At 44.3% G+C, this 23,339-nt stretch overlaps 1 protein-coding gene across 2 annotated transcripts in view; it reads right to left on the reverse strand.

Annotated features, from left to right (window-relative positions):
• Positions 1-23,339, reverse strand: part of LOC129855150 (C3 and PZP-like alpha-2-macroglobulin domain-containing protein 8) — a 64,547-nt gene that overhangs the window by 24,272 nt on the left and 16,936 nt on the right. For both annotated transcript variants that reach the window (XM_055922518.1, XM_055922520.1), the window contains exons 9-27: positions 22,845-22,929; positions 22,615-22,723; positions 22,255-22,482; positions 21,940-22,110; positions 21,427-21,555; positions 12,994-13,186; positions 12,598-12,773; positions 10,803-10,952; positions 10,536-10,697; positions 10,275-10,417; positions 9,982-10,044; positions 8,955-9,186; positions 8,165-8,318; positions 7,273-7,412; positions 7,091-7,142; positions 6,637-6,935; positions 5,034-5,259; positions 4,502-4,678; positions 4,205-4,286 (exon numbers count right to left, since the gene is read on the reverse strand). In XM_055922518.1, the coding sequence (XP_055778493.1) occupies positions 4,205-4,286; positions 4,502-4,678; positions 5,034-5,259; positions 6,637-6,935; positions 7,091-7,142; positions 7,273-7,412; positions 8,165-8,318; positions 8,955-9,186; positions 9,982-10,044; positions 10,275-10,417; positions 10,536-10,697; positions 10,803-10,952; positions 12,598-12,773; positions 12,994-13,186; positions 21,427-21,555; positions 21,940-22,110; positions 22,255-22,482; positions 22,615-22,723; positions 22,845-22,929 (2,971 nt within the window). The remainder of the gene's footprint in view (positions 1-4,204; positions 4,287-4,501; positions 4,679-5,033; positions 5,260-6,636; positions 6,936-7,090; positions 7,143-7,272; positions 7,413-8,164; positions 8,319-8,954; positions 9,187-9,981; positions 10,045-10,274; positions 10,418-10,535; positions 10,698-10,802; positions 10,953-12,597; positions 12,774-12,993; positions 13,187-21,426; positions 21,556-21,939; positions 22,111-22,254; positions 22,483-22,614; positions 22,724-22,844; positions 22,930-23,339) is intronic.

Genomic DNA, 23,339 nt, shown 5'->3' on the forward strand with positions numbered 1-23,339 from the left:
CATTGGAGCTGGATCCTGGAACGTCAATAGAAGTTGGAACCAAGGTTTTTTATAATTACCTAAAGGAACGACCAAGACTTCCTGACAAGTAAGTCCCATGTTAACAACGCCACACCATAATAAATTCCCTGGCTACTGGTTATTTTGATGCAGGTTTTATAATGGATTTATTGTTTGAGAAGTACTTGCAAAAAGTTGGTAATTTGGAGTCCAAATAGACAGAGGCTTTCTAAAGAAGTCCAAACAGAAGATTTTAAATCTTCAAAGTAAAGATAGATACAAATGTATAGTTCCGGTTGCTCAAAGTCTTAAAGGAAGCAGATGGCCCTGGTTCTCTTCCAGTTGTTGCTGCAGTCAGTTTTAGTTTGAATGAATGATAGAGTGCTCTGTTTGTGGTAAAACGATATGGACACACACATACACACCAGGGCTTTAATAGCAGTGTATGTGAGAGGGAAGAGAAGGGGTTACCATGTCCAAGCACATAGCGATAACAACCATTCTCCATTTCAACATGTAAACATGAATCAATCAAGCATCCATTTATCTAAGATCTGACTTGATACAAACACCATATTCCTTCTATATTCACCCTCGTTCCTCACCATGCCTGTTTGGCATTGGAGTAGAAATCGATTGTTTAATACAACACAGTATTAGTTAGTTATATTAGTTCTCTCAATCTCTGCTATCTGTTCCACTTCATGCCAGCCTCAACATGTCCCGTGTGTATCTAACCAGGCACCACTAACAGGCCCAGAGTATGGAGCTTCCATCAGGCTACATATTTACCCCAGACCAGGATATTAAGTAGGCTACAGGGATTGAAGGGTTGAAGGGGCAGTGGTGGTGGTGGCAGGGGTTCTGCAGATTACACCAGCATGTGGCTCTCATTGGATCCAGACAGAGGCTGGTATGCGAGCGATGCCGGAAGAGGGGCTACCAGGTCCGGTCCAAGGCCCACCACAGCACCCCCACCCCCAACCCTGCAAAGACATCTTGACATATCCCAACACCCCTCCACTAAACACACAGAGACACAAGCACTCACAAACAGAATCACACACACACACACACACACACACACACACACACACACACACACACACACACACACACACACACACACACACACACACACACACACACACACACACACACACACACACACACACACACACACACACACACACACACACACACACACACACACAGCATCTGAATCTGCATGAGAGGCAGGCAGGGGGTAGTGATGAAAACCAGCCCATCCTCATCCTTAGCTCTGTGTCCCAGTATTCAACCCACAGGGACATACACAGAGCCCAGAGCAGAGCAGAGTAGGGCTAAAAGCCTTGGCATCACCCAGACCAGGCATTAGCGGACGGAGCCTGTTTCATTATGTACAATCTTTTCATTAGGCCCTGCAATTTCCGCTCAGATACATTTTTACAAGCTGGAATACATTAACACTGCATTAAAAGCACTGTCAACCTACCCATAAATGACCTGTGCTAATGATTAACTCTGGAGCCCAAACAAAAGGTGGGTTGTTCTGACATATAAACACCAAGCTGATGGATTAAAACAGTGTATGTTGCTACAGGTTTACATAAAGTTTAACATCTGGGTCCTGCCATGTGGCCCGTGGCTCCAAAACCAATGCTTACACTATTATGGCCGTTACACTTCATTTCGTCTTAATATCCTCTTCCTGCATACAGAGGTTTGAAGGGTTTTTATGTAAAAGTTTAATGTTATCACTAATTACACCGGAGCAGTAATTAAATTGCTTTATTTTGTATACTTTTCTAAATTGGTGTAGTTCTTTCCTTGAGCTGTTCTTGTGTATTAATGTTCTGTATTATGTCATGTTTCATGTTTTGTGTGGACCTCAGGAAGAGTAGCTGCTGCTTTTGCAACAGTTAATAGGGATCCTAATAAAATACCAAACACATGCCCCAGTTCCAGTTTGTAGGGCATGTCGAAAGGCACAACACATTTTCCATTAAAGGGCAATTCCACCACTTTTCAACCTCATTTTCATTACCTCCAGCACAATAACAGTGTATACATATGTGGGGAAAAAAGTTATATACGATGACATTACATTTACATTTGAGTCATTTAGCAGATGCTCTTATCCAGAGCAACTTACAGGAGCAATTAGGGTTAAGTGCCTTCCTCAAGGGCAGCAGTGCTTCATTTGTAAATTGTGAGTGCCGGAATAAGAGACGGGGCTGACCTGGGGAGCTCTGAGGTACCGGAAAATCACCTTTATAATGAACTATTGTATGCACATCATCGCATTTACGTAGTGGTCTAGACTAGAGCAGTAGAGTAGAGACTTCTTTTGTAGCCTAGGGTCCAGGAAAATTTGTGCCTTTTAGAAACGCATTTCATGCAATTCTACATCATTTTACATGACTGGAGACTTTAGCAGAATCTTTTTTAACACCGCACAAATGATTGAAATGTCAGGCTACTTTGACACTGACAAACTGAGAATCTGATATCAATAAAAACGACCTTGTCTTGAATCCATCAGTAGCCTAGGCCTAGATGTGTGGAAGAGACACATATTGTACAATATGAGGAGGAAATTAAAGTCCTAAAAAGCTTCCAGTTTCACTGACACACAATGATGCACAGCTCACTCACCGGCGATGGCCAATGCTCTCGTGCCAAAAGCCTATCTCTCTCGTTTTAGTTTTAGTTTGTAAAAACAATGCCGTTCGCTTAATAGGCCTATTTGGAAGACAGATAAGTATTTTTGTTTAAGCAGGAGCCTGTGAGAGATAGGGTACAGACACGCTTGTCTCTCGCACCACAGCACCTGCCACGAGTTGGTCTCTAGGCTACAATGTTGTGCAAATCATAAACCCGGGCAGGCCCAATCAGAAATCAATTCTTAAAATATCAGGTGCGGGCTGAAAATCTAAATTTTCACAATAGGCAAAGTTTTTTAGGGGGCAGGAGAATTACAGAGGAGGCAACTCAAATTAACTCTGACCACTTTTATTCCAATTTTTACATTGCAAACAGCGAAAATCACGTTTCATGCCACGAGAGCTACCGGATCCTGGCAAATAGGTTCTGGAACTAAACAGTCCAAAACTGAGAGGTGCCGGATGCTGTTCTGGCACGATCTGACTCAAATTAAGCACTGGTACAGACAGACTTTTCACCTAGTTGACTGGGGGATTCAAACCAGAGAGCTTTTGGTTACTTGCCCAATGCTCCTAATCACTAGGCTACCTGCCACCATCAAAAGTTGAAACATTTCACAAATAGTCCTTTTCAAACACTATGAGATTCGCAGTGATGTGGGGAGAAAGAAAATACTTTCCCACTGGCTAGAAACGCATTGCAGGTTTAAAAAATATACTTTTACTCCTACTCTGTGATTTTTTTAACCACAGATCATTGAAACGCTCCGTTTTCACATATGTAGACAATGGTATGATGCTGGAGATAATGAATATCATGTTGAGAAGTGGCGGAATTGCCCTTTAAGTGGCCTGGAGCCTAGCAAGCTCCTCTGTCTCCAGGAGTAGTGTAAGTGTGAGGACGGAGGGAGTGTAATGTAGTCTACATACAGAGGTGGTGCCTTGCCCATGGGGCCAAAACAACCAGGGGCCATTCTGTACCGTGTGCATTAACCCGCTTTAACAGCAAATAACTCACTGGAGCCCCATGGCTGCCTGGGGGAACCAATTACGAGTTTGTGTATGATTCTCCTGGGTATATTTAACCTACTGTTTCACAGTCTGAGCTCTATTAAATATCATAATACCCACATCAACTAATAAATCACCCTGAAGATATGCAAGGGGCCCGAATATGCAAGCGGAACATTGGAGCCTCTCATACGCTCCGTATTCACTATTCCAAATATTATGACATGGTTGTGGCCTCTTGCCTGCCCCCAGGGATGTGTAAACATTAAATAAACACTCAGCGAGCCTAAGTCGACCGAATTAAACACAGGGTTATGAGGGTATGAATGTTGACCATATGTATTCAAAGTTACTGATAAGAGCTTCATTGTTTCTGCCAATAACACGCAGGCCAGGGTAAGTTGAGATGCAATATGCAGTTTTAATCTATGTACCATACAGAGTTAACTGACGTGGGATGTAAACTTAAGGGAACAGCAGATGACTTACTGAGGGATGTAATTCTAAGCGAAGAGTAGAGGACTTACCACATGCTCCCAGAGAAGTCCCTCTCTCCAAAGGCACTATAAGATCCATCCTGGCGCTTATAGGTCAGTTGTCTCTGGTACCCTGGGAAGGTACAGGGGAGAGGGGATAAGTGGGTGGAAGCTATCTAGACCAGGTGAATATCAGAGAACGTCTACACTGTGGATTTAGATCTAAGTGGATAGTAAGGGATTGATTTTGTATAGTGATCTTCAATAGGGGCCACTTGAGATCTGATACATAACTCGCAGGAAAATCTCAAGACAGGTCTCAAAGCCCTTGAACCATTGGTGGTTTACCTTGCAGCAGGTAGTCTGTGGCCTCGGCCTCCACCTCAGGGCTGAGCTGACTTGTCTTCTGCAGGTACTTGAGGACAAAGACATTGGGGGCGAAGTGAATCATGTTCTGCTCCCCACAGCCAAAGGGCAGCCGTAGCAGCTTGTCCAGGTTGTTGAGGGTGGGGCCCATCACGTCCCCTGAAACCAGAAAGCACAGCGCAGAAACAGATCAGCAACACTGCCTCACATAAACATCGTTTTATTGAGTTACAATCTCTTTTTAAAAAGAGAATTGGTCTTAAAATAAATGAGCTGCAGGATCAACAGGATTACAATAGACTATGAACATATCATCAAATGTAATTTAGAGAGAAATTGGCGATGCTTACTATAATTAACCACATGGACAAGGTAGTGTATGTCAAAGTGAACAGGATGTTTTCAGAGTGCATGGGTGAAGAGTAGCAGCAGACATTCAGATAATGAAAATGACTGAGCTATGAAAAGAAAGTGGAAGAGAAATGGATGAGAAATAAATGGTGTCCCTCCTCACCTATCATGGATGCAGTGGCAGTCTCAGAGCCAGGCACCACGTTGTGAGGGACGCCCAGGGTGAAGGCCTCGTTGTGGTTCTCATCAGAGTCCTCCTTCCTCCAGATCTTAAACTCACCCACCGAGCCCCAGCCCGTGGAGAAACCAATGTGACGCACCTGCCCAGGGAGTGGGCTGGACCACTGCAGGATCACCGACTCATTGGATGGCTGCAAGCCATGTCCGACCTATCAATGATTGATATGAGAGATTAGAGGTTTTTGACTAGAGTAAATGGGTGAAGTTGTCCCTAACCACTGATACAGGGTCAGATGTCTTTCATTGACCTAGCGGTTACGATTAGGATCGGGAGTAGAGTATGTGATTTGAGATCTGTGACTCGAGTGCTGGTTAGAGAAATAGACCCAGCACTTTGTTATTCTCATTTATAGTAGTTCAAACAATGTGCAGGGCTTAACATTTTACATACATACATACATTTCAACAAACATGAATGACATTACACTTGCTCAGACTCACGTTCCCACCGTATCCACACCCAATGTTGTTTCCAATGCTTGTAAGACTGCCCCATATGGCTTCACATTGTGTTATGTTGTTTCTGTCTGTAGACAGATTTTGTTCAATATTTCAAAAATAAAGCATTTGATTCTTCCATGTATATGTTAAGTTGTCGATAGTTTTTTTCTATGTATGTTTTTTGTTTATTGTATAAAAAAAAGTAAAATACAATATTACAAAAAAAGAAAATGTGCCTTGGGTTTTGCAAGGTTCCAATAAAAGCCTGATACAATATAAATGTGGTCCTGAATTTCTCACTGATCTAATGAGAAAATGGTCGAAAAAGGTGTTCGCTCATGCTGTACAGAGGAAGTCCCTGTGACTAGTCCCGGTCAATAGTAAAATACTAGAACCCAATAAGATTCTACTTAAAAATCTGTTTGATTTGATTTTGCATGTACAAATCCGAGGCACACATAAAGTCCATTACCAAGAGTTGGCAAGAGCAGTCTTCATCACATTTTTCCAACATCCACTCCACATGCAAATTAACAGATTGCCCCCTGGGTATTGCTAAGCATTTTTTAATCACATTAAACCAAAGACCATGCAGAGATGAACATGGCTCATCAAACCAAAATGCAATCGGTCACTAGAAAAATACATGAATCTTATTGGGCCATACAGGGTTCTAGAGCAGGCTTTTAATTGCTCCCTTTGATGAATGGTGCGAGGCTAATGCAGGGTTCAGACCTGTGTGCCAGGCAGCGCCATGCGGACGCCACGGATCACTGAGTGTCCTCGCTGACATCAGCCAGTTAAGCGTGACCTCACAGGCATGTCATTAAAAGTGGCGCCAGTCCTCTTGACTACACAGCCCCTGTGCCTGCCCAGTCTAATGCTCCCTGTTTAACTCTCAGTCACTACCCCAACTCATTACTAAACTCTACCTCATGCCCTGACTGACTGGGGTTCTATATTGAAGATGACGTGGTGGATCTGTATAGGATTCATAAGAGGACACAAATCCCAGAACTCATTATATAGAATAGATGCTCCAATACCCAAACGAGAACTAGGTTTGACCATCATCCTACTCTCACCTGCACCCCACCACCATTCCAGCTGACCCAGAAGCTGCGGAACTCATCCCAGGAGAGGATGCCCGGAGTGGGGGCGCTGACCACTGGCTCGCCCATCTTGCCCAGGGAGATCCAGGAGCCAGTGTTCTGTCTGCCCCCCAGTACAATCTCCAGCATCTCAGCACTGTCATGGGGGCTGGGTGAAAGGGCAAAGTGGGCGTCGTTGTGGGTCTTCACTGCCACCTCAAAGTGGGTCATCTTGGCCGGCTTCTTCACATACTGGTATTCATACTTGTTGGGTGTAGAGATGTGGATCCGCTCTGAAAATGGAAACGTCAGATTTACATGAAATTGTGGCCCAATGAGGAAAATAAATCAGACTGTATAGAGGCAGATTGGTATTGGGTAACAGTCAAAATGTATTTGCTCTGAGACCTGTGTAGTACTATAGTACAACATATAAGTCTATACTGACCGTTGGGGCAGAAGAAGACACTGTAGGTGTAATGTCTGGGCAGGCCCTCTGGCTGTAGGAGGGAGAAAGAGAGAAACATGTTAGAGCTGACATCACTCTACTAATGACAGCACAAGGTACAGCGAGCATCTGCTCCCCATCTCAGCTCTCTCCCCAGGCAGTCTCTCTCCCATTTCTCATACCTCCACCAGGACACTCCTCCGGACATAGTCAAGGCCAGTGGGGGTCCTCCGATCCTCAAGGTCATCTGTGTTTTTGCTTGTTTTCGTTGACTGGAGTCCATCTGAGCAGCAGCCCGGTTCACTATATGCAATGGCTCGCGCTATGGCAGGAAAAATAGAAATACACTTCACCTCACCATATATCAGCATTGTTTTTTTCCCTTGTAAGTTCCCACTAAGAAAATGTTTTTTAAAGTACATATAAAACCACCAAACACACCTTACATCTATCAACAACACAATCCCACGTTGCACAACAACACAAAACATGTTTGTCAAAGAACATGTAGTTCCCTTTACAGAGAAGCACATTGGAGTCGTGGCTGTGAGCCAATGTGTTCTCTTTGTGTGTGTCTAGTGAGAGGGAAAGACTAGGGGCCAGGGGACAGAGCCGTGGGGGGCCCATTTATTGCCAGTGACCTGAAAACTCATCAACATGCCACTGAGTGTCAGTGCAAGGCCCTGGTTGCTCCCCTGCTGGTGGCCTGCTTTGTTCCCAGATGTACTTTTGAGGGGACTGTTTGTATCGCTGGATGACCAGATCACATACGCATCAGGTCTTTCAGCAGCATGGAACGTCTTGGACATACAGTACAGACTTTAAAGGCCTCATGGACTTACGGACGACTGGATAGGAGAGCCAAAAGGCAGGTGTTACTCCTTCACATGGAACAACAGTGCAGTGTACCATACCAACCTGCAATATCCTCGAAATCAAATCCAAACTTCAAGAGCTATTAGCAAGACGCCTAAAACATCAGCAAACATTGAGGATTTCAGGAACTTTAATAACTATGAGAGAACTTGGAACTCTTCCCAGGTGGTTCCCCAGTAATTGACTAGATGGAATAACCTGTAATGTTGGCAGCACCCAGCTCAGTGAAGGACAACACTATGGATGTGGGTGTGGCTTCTCCAGGAGCCACACATTTCTTCCTGGTGAGGTGATGCTTTCCGGGGTGGCCTACAAACTTGATGCCTTTGGGAACGGTCACTTTGACATGGACCTGAGGAAGACCGAGAGAGAGAGAGAGAGAGAGAGAGAGAGACACACACACACACACACACACACACACACACACACACATAAACACACATGAAGATCCTGTGTTAACACAACAGAGATGGCTTTTTTTCTGACAGGACATGATTGCCTCATATCTGCATATCCGTTCTTTCATGCAGTGTGACCTCCTCAAAGCTCTTAAAGGATTTTGTGGAATTTTCTAATCACATTGCACATTTTCCATGCAGACTGACTCATTGCTCTCAGGCTCCCTGAAGGATTAAGTTCCAGTCATTGTCCAAATTTCGCAAAGGACTCGGTAATGCAGTCAGATCGTTTCACTGTTCTTTATCCACACGCCACAAGTCGTAAATAACTTTCCAGGAAATATAAGAATCACATGTTCAGGCAGACATCAAAGCGAGGGCTCCATTGGCCTACATAATCACCTAACATGACATTAAAGCGCAGCACGCACAGCCCTTTAACATTCTCATCTGCCAACACCATGATGGAGGATGGACACACTTATGGTCATATTAGGACTGGATTGCTCAGCTCCAAGCGTAAATATTTATATTTGATGTTCATGGTTTAGAATTGCTCCACCTGTCCACCCCTTTCCTCAGCCCCTCACCTCTGCGCAGCTAGACAAGTAGTTGTAAACGGTCAGCGGTACTTTGGTCTGCTCCCCCTGTATCACACTGTAGGGGAGGGTGAAGTCTACGAAGAAGGGCTTGAAGGTACGAAGCTCCACCCTCTTGGAAAGGCCCAGCCCCTTCTCCTCTGACAAGCCAATGGCCTCCGTCACCCAGGTAGTAATGGAGTCTGGAACGTCCAATCGCAACTCAGCTTCCCCGGTGACATCACTGTCAAAACAGATTTTGGGGAAAAACTGAAACACAGACGATAATGCACGATTCCAACAAAGCAATTTTCTCTAAGCATGACCCCATAGCAAACAGTGTTTCTGACCAATGTTTGGAACAAGAACATTATGGCACTAATGGGATTGATCTAATACAGTATGTGTCTTATTAGGGCAACAGCTGTAACTAAGTAATATTCTGCCCATAGCAATACATAGGTTTAAAAACAGGCAGTTAGGTGTTCGGTATAGATGGATGAGATCATTGTTGGCTACTCATACTGACGTTGGTTTTGGCCAGCTTTCACAGAGCATAATAAACGTCCTCGGAAATTACTAATGCCCTTCCTTTTGATGAAAGTCACCCCAAAACTACTTTGATACACTCAATAAGGGAAATCAAAGCGTTGGATTGAATAGGAAATTAGGCAGAACACAACTCTGCCCAAAGGAATCAAGCATATGGAAACATATGGCCAGTTAATTTATATTGGCTGGAAATGAATGGAAGGAGCTGTTGAGAAAGCTGATGCGTGTTCCAAAACAACCCTGCTTAAATGAGCCACATTCACACCCACAGGGAGAAAATTCTGGACAGTCAACGAGTGGTGAAATATCCCCTCTCAAATATGTACTCCTTTACCCCTCCTTCCCCACCCACTCCTCCATCTTCCAAGTTTACAGATCTGGAACGCCACCAAATCCCCACAATCTGATGCAGCTGAGACCATCCCCACCCACTCACTCAAATACAGGCGTGCGCGCACACACAGAGATGATGTAGCTATTCCAGTACCTGACATTGACGCAGTGCCACACCCACGTCTCCGGGAAGAATGTCCGTCTGCGCTTCTCTGCTCTGCAACCAAAACACAACACAACCTGACATCAATAAAGGCCTTTCATTATGGACCTGGATGCAATAACCCGTAATTGGAAAATGGATTGTCTTTAAACCCTTGCTGACATGTGTTAAGGCACACCATGTGTATAATGTTTATCTGTAGGATTAAAGATATAGGTCCCGTTTCTACTTCAGATACTAGTGGGGCACAGTGGCTAGCTCCAGGGGGAGAAACCTGTAGCTACCTGGGCATGGTGCGAGAGTGCATGGCTGCCACCAGCGTGGATGTGTGAGGCTGGAAGGCGGGAACGGCCTCGTCCGTGTACATCCCTCCAATCTGTCTGTGGTTCAGGCTCACCATGTCAGTCATCACCACCAGGCCAGTCTCCTGTTACACAGACACACATTGTAAAAGTGATCTACACTGAAGATCTTATGCCACGTCAGGTGATTGATTGGTGATTGACTGACATGGTGATTGATTGGTGACGGAGTATTGCCCTTACCGTGAAGGCGAAGCGGGCATCTTTAGTGATGTCCCAGTGCCATGGGAACACTGAAGAACGCCTCCGTCGGCTAGACGACAGCCCCGGCCACCAGAAGTGCCCATCGTCTTTGGGGACTCCGAAGGCATCGGACACGTCAAAGTCTGCCAGTTCTTTAAACACCTACAGAAAGAACAGTGGACATGGATGGCTTCCATTCATTTCCTGTCCGAATATAGATGAGTTGTACTATAGATTAGAAACAAGGTAAGATGGAGGGAGACAGACCTTGTCTGGACTGAGCTGGAAGTCTGGCTTGAGGAGATAGAGGCTCTTGTCCACGGTGGCGACACAAACGCAGGAGCCCTTCTCACCAGTGACACGCAGACTGATAGGGTCACCTGGCATCGACTCATTGGTGGACAGAGAGACAGACACCTATAGAAAATAGGTGATACAAAATAAATATACAGATCACGTTTTAATGTCACATGCACAAGTACAGTGAAATGCCTTGTTTGATTGGAGACATCATCCACAGAGACTTTCAACTGAACTGTGAGTGCTCCTGTGAGAACCATAGCTGAAGCTGTGATATATTTATGGTCAGGAGTCAACAGTTAAATGCAGGGCTTGAAGACAGAGAATGACAGCCCTAAACTTTCACACCCCAAACCGGTTTTCACTCACTAGCCCAAATTAGCCCTGGTAATGTGTTCCACTGGTCTCCAAATCTAACCCCTCATCATCCTGCCTGTCATGACCCCACTCATCGCCACACACGCACACACACACACATACACACACACACACACACACACACACACACACACACACACACACACACACACACAGATACACACACACAGTCTCTGTGTAACGGCAGTCGTAATCCTCTTCCTCGGACGAGGAGAGGCGAGAAGGATCGGACCAATACGCAGAGTGGTTAGTTTCCATAGTGATTTAATAATTAACAAAAACAATATGCGATACAAAATAACTACCGTGACAGTCCTGTGTGGCGGAACACTGACACAAGAACAAACACCCACAAACACACACGTGAACCCCGGCTGCCTAAGTATGATTCTCAATCAGGGACAACGATTGACAGCTGCCTCTGATTGAGAATCATACCAGGCCGAACACAAAACCCCAACATAGAAAATCACACATAGACAGCCCACCCCCACTCACGCCCTGACCAACTAAATAAATACAAGAAAAAGGAAAAACAGGTCAGGAACGTGACACTCTGTCTCATCATGTCCATGCAGGTAGCCACACACACACCTCCCCCTACCTCACTGATTGCATACCAGGTTACAGTAAAAACTCCAGGGAAGGACTTAACACACCCCACCTAATGCAGCCAGCAACTGGAGAGCTCATGGGCCAACACAGCTGGTTGTTTACAGGGACTCACTGGCACTGGGGATCCCACTGTAGTATAGCATGGGACTTCAGTCAACTATGGTACTCAAGTCAACTGGAAACCCGCACAAGAACAGTGGGCAACGTCTCTGTCATCCCAAAGTGAACGTGGTCTGGTTGCCTGTGTGTATCTGTTTAGCCAACTCCTTTGTTGCCTGGCATGAGTTGGGGTTAGGGTTAGGCAGACTGGCAACCATGATAGACCGACCTATCATTCTGACAGAGACTGGGTGTACAGGCAGGACTGTGTGTAGAGGGAGGACTGTGTGTACAGGCAGGACTGTGTATACAGGCAGGACTGTGTGTAGAGGGAGGACTGTGTGTAGAGGCAGGACTGTTTGTACAGGCAGGACTGTGTGTACAGGCGGGACTGTGTGTACAAGACGGGACTGTGTGTACAGGGAGGACTAAGTACAGGCAGGACTGTGTGTAGAGGGAGGACTGTGTGTACAGGCAGGACTGTTTGTACAGGCAGTACTGTGTGTAACAGGGAGGACTATGTACAGGCAGGACTGTGTGTACAGGCAGGACTGTGTGTACAGGCAGGACTGTGTGTACAGGCAGGACTGTGTGTAACAGGGAGGACTATGTACAGTGCACAGTGAGGGATGCAAGGACTCAGAGAGAGATGGAGGTATTGTTACGGTACCTGGTTCTCAAAGCTGGGCTGTACAGGGATCTGTAGACTGTCAGTGACGCCCTCTCCATTCTCCCTCACGTAGTAGACCAGGAGGCGGCTGAGGGGCGCCATGGCGTGGGTCACGGGGAAATGCAGCACCAACATACAGCTGTCTGTCTCGTCCTGTGGGGAGGAGGCCACCGGATCTGGAGGGGCGTGGGAAGAGAAAGAGGGGAAGAAGAGGGAGAGAAGAGACCGAGGGGGGATTCAGAGCCATATATCTACAGAGTTTGACAAACTATCCTCTATGTATTCTTAGCAGAATGTATTGGAACATTTGCTACAAACATTGTGTCAATTAGTCAAAATACTCCACTCTTCATTATGGAACAAAATAGACTTCTCATCTGGGACTCTAGTACTGACCAGAGCCACTGGGCTGCTGGGTTGTGTGGACGTTCTTGTCGAAAGTGACCGCTGCCCTCTTGCTTCTTTGGGCTGTAGCGTTGGACTGCTGCTGGCCAGACTGGATGATGTTCCCTCTGGAGGCAATCTCGTAGTGGAGGGTGAAGTTACAGGGACAGGTGGACTTCAGAGTGACCTCAGCTTCCTCACCGATCTAAACACAACATTCAGAATAAACCTTTAATATATGTACATCATAATGATTATAATAGTATAAGTAGTACTCCGTTATTACTCTTAACATACAATCCATATATGATATGTGTCCCATGTTTCAATGGTGGTGTTGGAGCCCTGATTATGTGTAATGCTAGTAAAGTGTAGTAAAGTGTAGTAAAGTAAATAGTAAAGTAATGTTAGTAAAGTGGAGTAAAGTAGATAGTAAAGTAATGACGGTAAAGTGGAGTAAAGTAGATGGTAAAGTAATGATAGTAAAGTGGATAGTAAAGTAATGATAGTAAAGTGGAGTAAAGTAATGATAGTAAAATGGAGTAAAGTGGATAGTAAAGTAATGATAGTAAAGTGGAGTAAAGTGGATAGTAAAGTAATGCTAGTAAAGTAGATAGTAACGTAATGACAGCAGAGTGGATAGTAACGTAATGATAGTAGAGTAGATAGTAACGTAATGATAGTAGAGTGGATTCAAGTGAATAGTACAGTAATGATAGTAGAGTGGAGTAAAGTGGATAGTAAAGTAACGATAGTATAGTGGATTAAAGTGGATAGTAATGTAATGATAGTATAGTGGATTAAAGGGGATAGTAATGTAATGATAGTATAGTGGATTAAAGTGGATAGTAATGTAATGATAGTATAGTGGTTAGAGTGGACAAAGTTTGCATCAAACCTGTGACGTCACTTCCTGTTGAATCTGCAGACGTGTTGCTGTGCGTTTTGTTGCTGTGCGATTTGCTGCGAACCTTACTTTACTTTGCTAGCTGACAACTTTACGTTTTTTGTTTTGTTTCTGTTTTTAATTACCGTTTATATTTTTAATTTTTCCATCGCAACTTTTTTCCCTCATTCAACCTTTTCACTCCGGACGCTTTATCTGGACATGGTTCGTCAACACCTTCAACAGCCGAAGCTAAGAAGTAACATTAACATGATGTCTTCTAATTGCAGTCGCTGTACTCATAATATACAGGAGAACGATCGCCTTACGGCGAAAATAGCCGTGCTGCAAGCCCAGCTTCAGACGCAATCGTTAGGCAAGGGTATTTTCAGTGTAGGAAAGGAAGAAACAGCGTCTGTGCCACCAGTAAGTACAGATAGTAACGTTAGTATAAATCCCCCCGCACAGTCCCCGCAGCCGGACAACTTTCTCATGGCTTCTGGAGGGAAATGCTGTTGGAATGCTCAACCGGTGTCGCTCATTCAGCCGACAGAAACTTTCAACCGGTTTTCCCCATTATGTAGCGAGTCGGAGTCTGAGTCTGAGTCTTCTCTTGTCTCTACTCCTCCCGTTACGGGGTCTGAGACGCCGAAGGCTCCCACCGTTAGCTCTGACAAATTGAAAACCCTAGTCATTGGCGACTCCATTACCCGCAGTATTAGACTTAAAACGAATCACCCAGCGATCATACACTGTTTACCAGGGGGCAGGGCTACCGACGTTAAGGCTAATCTTAAGATGGTGCTGGCTAAAGCTAAATCTGGCGAGTGTAGAGAGTATAGAGATATTGTTATCCACGTCAGCACCAACGATGTTAGGATGAAACAGTCAGAGGTCACCAAGTGCAACATAGCTTCAGCGTGTAAATCAGCTAGAAAGATGTGTCGGCATCGAGTAATTGTCTCTGGCCCCCTCCCAGTTAGGGGGAGTGACGAGCTCTACAGCAGAGTCTCAGCACTCAATCGCTGGTTGAAAACTGTTTTCTGCCCCTCCCAAAAGATAGAATTTGTAGATAATTGGCCCTCTTTCTGGGACTCACCCACAAACAGGACCAAGCCTGACCTGCTAAGGAGTGACGGACTCCATCCTACCTGGAGGGGTGCTCTCATCTTATCTACCAACATAGATAGGGCTCTAACTCCTTTAGCCCCACAATGAAATAGGGTGCAGGCCAGGCAGCAGGCTGTTAGCCAACCTGCCAGCTTAGTGGAGTCTGCCAATAGCACAGTCAGTGTAGTCAGCTCAGCCATACCCATTGAGACTGTGTCTGTGCCTCGACCTAGGTTGGGCAAAACTAAACATGGCGGTGTTCGCCTTAGCAATCTTATTAGGATAAAGACCTCCTCCATTCCTGCCATTATTGAAAGAGATCGTGATACCTCACATCTCAAAATAGGGTTACTTAATGTTAGATCCCTCACTTCAAAGGCAGTCATAGTCAATGAACTAATCACTGATCATAATCTTGATGTGATTGGCCTGACTGAAACATGGCTTAAGCCTGATGAATTTACTGTGTTAAATGAGGCCTCACCTCCTGGTTACACTAGTGACCATATCCCCCGTGCATCCCGCAAAGGCGGAGGTGTTGCTAACATCTACAATAGCAAATTTCAATTTACAAAAAAAAAAATGGCGTTTTCGTCTTTTGAGCTTCTAGTCATGAAATCTATGCAGCCTACTCAATCACTTTTTATAGCTACTGTTTACAGGCCTCCTGGGCCATATACAGCGTTCCTCTCTGAGTTTCCTGAATTCCTATCAGACCTTGTAGTCATAGCAGATCATGTTCTAATTTTTGGTGATTTTAATATTCACATGGAGAAGTCCACAGACCCACTCCAAAAGTCTTTCGGAGCCATCATCGACTCAGTGGGTTTTGTCCAATATGTCTCTGGACCTACTCACTGCCACAGTCATACTCTGGACCTAGTTTTGTCCCATGGAATAAATGTTGTAGATCTTAATGTTTTTCCACATAATCCTGGACTATCGGACCACCATTTTATTACGTTTGCAATCGCAACAAATAATCTGCTCAGACCCCAACCAAGGAGCATCAAAAGTCGTGCTATAAATTCTCAGACAACACAAAAATTCCTTGATGCCCTTCCAGACTCCTTCTGCCTACCCAAGGACGTCAGAGGACAAAAATCAGTTAACCACTTAACTGAGGAACTCAATTTAACCTTGCGCAATACCCTAGATGCAGTTGCACCCCTAAAAACGAAAAACATTTGTCATAAGAAACTAGCTCCCTGGTATACAGAAAATACCCGAGCTTTGAAGCAAGCTTCCAGGAAATTGGAACGGAAATGGCGCCACACAAAACTGGAAGTCTTCCGACTAGCTTGGAAAGACAGTACCGTGCAGTACCGAAGAGCCCTCACTGCTGCTCGATCATCCTACTTTTCCAACTTAATCGAGGAAAATAAGAACAATCCAAAATTTCTTTTTGATACTGTTGCAAAGCTAACTAAAAAGCAGCATTCCCCAAGAGAGGATGGCTTTCACTTCAGCAGTAATAAATTCATGAACTTCTTTGAGGAAAAGATCATGACCATTAGAAAGCAAATTACGGACTCCTCTTTGAATCTGCGTATTCCTCCAGGGCTTAGCTGTCCTGGATCTGCACAGCTCTGCGAGGGCCTGGGATCGGGAGAGACACTTAAGTGTTTTAGTACTATATCTCTTGACACAATGATGAAAATAATCATGGCCTCTAAACCTTCAAGCTGCATACTGGATCCTATTCCTACTAAACTGCTGAAGGAGCTGCTTCCTGTGCTTGGCCCTCCTATGTTGAACATAATAAACAGCTCTCTATCCACCGGATGTGTACCAAACTCACTAAAAGTGGCAGTGATAAAGCCTCTCTTGAAAAAGCCAAACCTTGACCCGGAAAATATAAAAAACTATCGGCCTATATCGAATCTTCCATTCCTCTCAAAAATTTTAGAAAAAGCTGTTGCGCAGCAACTCACTGCCTTTCTGAAGACAAACAATGTATACGAAATGCTTCAGTCTGGTTTTAGACCCCATCATAGCACTGAGACTGCACTTGTGAAGGTGGTAAATGACCTTTTAATGGCGTCAGACCGAGGCTCTGCATCTGTCCTCGTGCTACTAGACCTTAGTGCTGCCTTTGACACCATCGATCACCACATTCTTTTGGAGAGACTGGAAACCCAAATTGGTCTACACGGACAAGTTCTGGCCTGGTTTAGATCTTACCTGTCGGAAAGATATCAGTTTGTCTCTGTGAATGGTCTGTCCTCTGACAAATCAACTGTACATTTCGGTGTTCCTCAAGGTTCCGTTTTAGGACCACTATTGTTTTCACTATATATTTTACCTCTTGGGGATGTTATTCGAAAACATAATGTTAACTTTCACTGCTATGCGGATGACACACAGCTGTACATTTCAATGAAACATGGTGAAGCCCCAAAATTGCCCTCGCTAGAAGCCTGTGTTTCAGACATAAGGAAGTGGATGGCTGAAAACTTTCTACTTTTAAACTCGGACAAAACAGAGATGCTTGTTCTAGGTCCCAAGAAACAAAGAGATCTTCTGTTAAATCTGACAATTCATCTTGATGGTTGTAAAGTCGTCTCAAATAAAACTGTGAAGGACCTCGGCGTTACTCTTGACCCTGATCTCTCTTTTGACGAACATATCAAGACTGTTTCAAGGACAGTATTTTTCCATCTACGTAACATTGCAAAAATCAGAAATTTTCTGTCCAAAAATGATGCAGAAAAATTAATCCATGCATTTGTTACTTCTAGGTTAGACTACTGCAATGCTCTACTTTCCGGCTACCCGGATAAAGCACTAAATAAACTTCAGTTAGTGCTAAATACGGCTGCTAGAATCCTGACTAGAACCAAGAAATTTGATCATATTACTCCAGTGCTAGCTTCCCTACACTGGCTTCCCGTTAAGGCAAGGGCTGATTTCAAGGTTTTACTGTTAACCTTTAAAGCGTTACATGGGCTTGCTCCTACCTATCTTTCCGAGTTGGTCCTGCCGTACATACCTACACGTACGCTACGGTCACAAGACGCAGGCCTCCTAATTGTCCCTAAAATTTCTAAGCAAACAGCTGGAGGCAGGGCTTTCTCCTATAGATCTCCATTTTTATGGAACAGTCTGCCTACCCATGTGAGAGACGCAGACTCAGTCTCAACCTTTAAGTCTTTACTGAAGACTTATCTCTTCAGTAGGTCATATGATTGAGTGTAGTCTGGCCCAGGAGTGTGAAGGTGAACGGAAAGGCTCTGGAGCAACGAACCGCCCTTGCTGTCTCTCCAGGGCCGGTTCCCCTCTCTCCACTGGGATTCTCTGCCTCTAACCCTGTTACTGGGGCTGAGTCACTGGCTTGCTGGTGCTCTTTCATGCCGTCCCTAGGAGGGGTGCGTCACTTGAGTGGGTTGAGTTACTGACGTGAACTTCCTGTCTGGGTTGGCGCCCCCCCTTGGTTGTGCTGTGATGGAGACCTTTGTGGGCTATACTCGGCCTTGTCTCAGGATTGTAAGTTGGTGGTTGAGGATATCCCTCTAGTGGTGTGGGGGCTGTGCTTTGGCAGAGTGGGTGGGGTTATATCCTTCCTGTTTGGCCCTGTCCGGGGGTTTCTTCGGATGGGGCCACAGTGTCTCCTGACCGCTCCTGTCTCAGCCTCCAGTATTTATGCTGCAGTAGTTTATGTGTCGGGGGGCTAGGGTCTGTTGGTTATACCTGGAATACTTCTCCTGTCTTATCCAGTGTCCTGTGTGAATTTAAGTATGCTCTCTCTAATTCTCTCGTTCTCTCTTTCTCTCTGAGAACCTGAGCCCTAGGACCATACGTCAGGACTACCGGGCATGCTGACACCTTGCTGTCCCCAGTCCGCCCGGCCTTGCTGTTATTCCAGTTTCAACTGTTTCTGCCTGCGGTTACGAAACCCCTACCTGTCCCAGACCTGCTGTTTTCAACTCTTAATGATCGGCTATGAAAAGCCAACTGAGATTTATTCCTGATTATTATTTGACCATGCTTGTCATTTATGAACATTTTGAAAATCTTGGCTCTCTCTAATTTTCCCCTTCTCTCTTTCTCTCGGAGGACCTGAGCCCTAGGACCATACGTCGGGACTACCGGCCGTGGTGACTCCTTGCTGCCCCCAGTCCGCCTGGCCTTGCTGCTATTCCAGTTTCAACTCTTCTGCCTGCGGTTATGGAACCCCTACCTGTCCCAGACCTGCTGTTTTCAACTCTTAATGATCGGCTATGAAAAGCCAACTGAGATTTATTCCTGATTATTATTTGACCATGCTTGTCATTTATGAACATTTTGAAAATCTTGGCTCTCTCTAATTTTCTCCTCCTCTCTTTCTTTCTCTCGGAGGACCTGGGCCCTAGGACCATGCGTCGGGACTGCCGCCCGTGGTGACTCCTTGCTGTCCCCAGTCCGCCTGGCCTTGCTGCTATTCCAGTTTCAGCTGTTCTGCCTGCGGTTATGGAACCGCCACCTGTCCCAGACCTGTTGTTTTTCAACTCTTAATGATCAGCTATGAAAAGCCAACTGAAAATTATTCATGATTATTATTTGACCATGCTTGTCACTTATGAACATTTTTGAACATCTTGGCATAGTTCTGTTATAATCTCCACCCGGCACAGCCAGAAGAGGACTGGCCACCCCTCATAGCCTGGTTCCTCTCTAGGTTTCTTCCTAGGTTTTGGCCTTTCTAGGGAGTTTTTCCTAGCCACCGTGCTTCTACACCTGCATTCTAGCTGTTTGGGGTTTTAGGCTGGGTTTCTGTACAGCACTTCGAGATATTATCTGATGTACGAAGGGCTATATAAAATAAAATTGATTGATTGATTGATAGTGGATTAAAGTGGATAGTAATGTAATGATAGTATAGTGGATTAAAGTGGATAGTAAAGTAACGATAGTAGAGTGGAGTAAAGTGGATAGTAAAGTGATGATAGTAGAGTGGATTAAAGTGGATAGTAAAGTAATGATAGTAAAGTGGAGTAAAGTGGATAGTAAAGTAATGATAGTAAAGTGGAGTAAAGTAATGATAGCATATTGGAGTAAAGTGGATAGTAAAGTAATGATTGTAAAGTGGAGTAAAGTGGATAGTAAAGTAATGATAGTAAAGTGGAGTAAAGTAATGATAGTAAAGTGGATAGTAAAGTAATGATAGTAAAGTGGAGTAAAGTAATGATAGTAAAGTGGAGTAAAGTAGATGGTAAAGTAATGATAGTAAAGTGGAGTAAAGTGGATAGTAAAGTAATGATAGTAAAGTGGAGTAAAGTAATGATAGTAAAGTGGAGTAAAGTAGATAGTAAAGTAATGATAGTAAAGTGGAGTAAAGTAGATGGTAAAGTAATGATAGTAAAGTGGAGTAAAGTAGATAGTAAAGTAATGATAGTAAAGTGGAGTAAAGTAATGATAGTAAAGTGGAGTAAAGTAGATAGTAAAGTAATGATAGTAAAGTGGAGTAAAGTAGATGGTAAAGTAATGCTAGTAAAGTGGAGTAAAGTAGATGGTAAAGTAATGATAGTAAAGTGGATAGTAAAGTGGATAGTAAAGTAATGATAGCAAAGTGGAGTAAAGTGAATAGTAAAGTAATGCTAGTAAAGTAGATAGTAACGTAATGACAGCAGAGTGGATAGTAACGTAATGATAGTATAGTGGATAGTAATGTAATGATAGTAGAGTGGATTCAAGTGGATAGTAAAGTAATGATAGTAGAGTGTAGTAAAGTAACGATAGTAAAGTTGAGTAAATTGGATAGTAAAGTAATGATAGTAACGTGGAGTAAAGTGGATGTAAAGTAACGATAGTAAAGTGGAGTAAATTGTATAGTAAAGTAATGATAGTAAAGTGGAGTAAAGTGGATAGTAAAGTAACGATAGTAAAGTGGAGTAAAGTGGATAGTAAAGTAATGCTAGTAAAGTAAAGTGGATAATAAAGTAATGATAGTAAAGTGGAGTAAAGTGGATAGTAAAGTAATGATAGTAGAGTAAAGTGGATAATAAAGTAATGATAGTAAAGTGGAGTAAAGTGGATAGTAAAGTAATGCTAGTAAAGTGGAGTAAAGTGGATGTAAAGTAACGATAGTAAAGTGGAGTAAATTGGATAGTAAAGTAATGATAGTAAAGTGGAGTAAAGTGGATAGTAAAGTAACGATAGTAAAGTGGAGTAAAGTGGATAGTAAAGTAATGCTAGTAAAGTAAAGTGGATAATAAAGTAATGATAGTAAAGTGGAGTAAAGTGGATAGTAAAGTAAAGTGGATAATAAAGTAATGATAGTAAAGTGGAGTAAAGTGGATAGTAAAGTAATGCTAGTAAAGTAAAGTGGATAATAAAGTAATGATAGTAAAGTGGAGTAAAGTGGATAGTAAAGTAATGCTAGTAAAGTAAAGTGGATAATAAAGTAATGATAGTAAAGTGGAGTAAAGTGGATAGTAAAGTAATGATAGTAGAGTGAGGGGAGTGCCTACCTTCAGAGGAGCACTGAGGCTCTGGATCTGGATGTGACACTTGCTGGGGGAGTACCAGCTGCTGATGGACAGGTAGCTGGGGAGGTACTGGTCTCCAGCCGGACGGCCATCTATAGCTGTCACCTTGGTCTGGGGCACAACACCACAGGATTTAACCCAGCAATACACTCCACTCTCTAGACTATGACATCAAGCAAAATCCTGATAGCGCCTAACAGCCTCAGCCCACTAAGCTTATCTGATCAATTGTTCAACTTTGTTGACTAGCACCCGTTTACAAACATTTTAATGGACATTTCACTGCATCTTCATTTCACATTTCTCTGTTCTCGCAAATCATAACCAACTCTCTAGCTAGCTGGCTCGGTTTTATGAAAAGCTCTGACTTGCCTAGTTAAATAAAGGTTAAATACTCCACTTTACTATCAAAATTATGAGAAGCTAACTAAGCCCTAACCGTGTTCATTTACACCTCTCTCTCCCTCAAACTCTCCATCTCCGAGGCCTACTGACCTCCAGCCAGACGTATTGGGCAGCAGTGGGGATGGAGGGGATCTCGAATGTTGCCTGGCCGTCCCTGGACGTCAGCTCGCTGGTGTACACGTTGTCCTTGGGGGTCAGCTCCGCCTTCACACGCACCCGCACCCCATCTGCTGGGCTACCATCAGGATAGGTTACCTCTACCTGATGGACAGAAGGACAGGGTGTACAGACAGTCAGGTCTCTCGCATGGAGACACATAAGTGAACCCAAGTCTTGTACAGTCCAGCTTGCCTTGATAGAGGCCATGTGAAGTCAGTGGTATGAATACCTTTGGCTGTCTCTTACCTTTCCCTTGTATGGCAGACCAGGCTTGAACTGTTTACGAGTGTCCTTTGAGTATTTGATGTCGATACGCTGCTTGTGAACTGGGGTGGAATCATCGAACATGGTCTGCCGCCCTCCGTCCACGCTGGTCACTGACACCCACATGCTCACCGTGCCCCGGAAGTGATCAGCCACATCCAGGGGCATCATGTCTTTGACACACAGGCTGAAGGACACTGAGCCTTTGATCTAATAATAGTGGATGAAACAGACAGACTTAAATATCTTAAATTAATCCTAAAAAGGGGAAACTCAGCAGATTTGAATGTGATTCCATTTTCATGTTTTAGATTCTTCAACACTCCAGCTGGTTTGACTCACCTCCATGGTCTTGACCACAGGATGGCCCACCTCATGTCGGTAGTACCCAACTCCATTCACAGTCATGTTCAGTGTCATCTTCCCGGTCACAGGCTTCCCAAAGGTATACCTAAAGAGAGAAAAGTAATTTGTGTTCAAACAGGAGTAGAGCTGCTACTTTGCCTCTCTAGAACAGTATGTGTTAGGGCATCACATTAGGATGAGGTGAATGCTGTGAGTTAATCACTCACCTGGCCATCACGGTGGCCTGTTCACACGTGTTCAGGTCCCGGATGTACCGTGGAGGGTCTATCACCAGCTCAAACTTGGGCATCACTGTGTGGAGAAGAGGTAGAGGGGTCCACAACATGGCTATACAGTCCCAGTTCAAACCTATAAATGCCACCTCAAACAGAAGGGTCTTTGAACGTACACTACATGACCAGAAGTATGTGGACACCTGCTCGTTGAACATCTCATTCCAAAATCCTGGGCATTAGTATGGAGTTGGTCCATGGTTTGGGCTAGGCCCCTTAGTTCCAGTGAAGGGGAATCTTAACGCTGCAGCATACAATGATATTCTAGACAATTCTGTGCTTCCAACTTTGTGGTAGCAGTTTGGGGAAGGCCGTTTCCTGTTCAGCATGAGCAAGGTCCGTACAGAAATGGTTTGTCGAGATCAGTGTGGAAGAACTTGACTCGCATGCACAGAGCCCTGACCTCAACCCCATCGAACACCTTTGGGA

The sequence above is a fragment of the Salvelinus fontinalis genome, chromosome 5 (genome assembly GCF_029448725.1).
Source record: "Salvelinus fontinalis isolate EN_2023a chromosome 5, ASM2944872v1, whole genome shotgun sequence".
Taxonomy (NCBI): Eukaryota; Metazoa; Chordata; class Actinopteri; order Salmoniformes; family Salmonidae; genus Salvelinus; species Salvelinus fontinalis.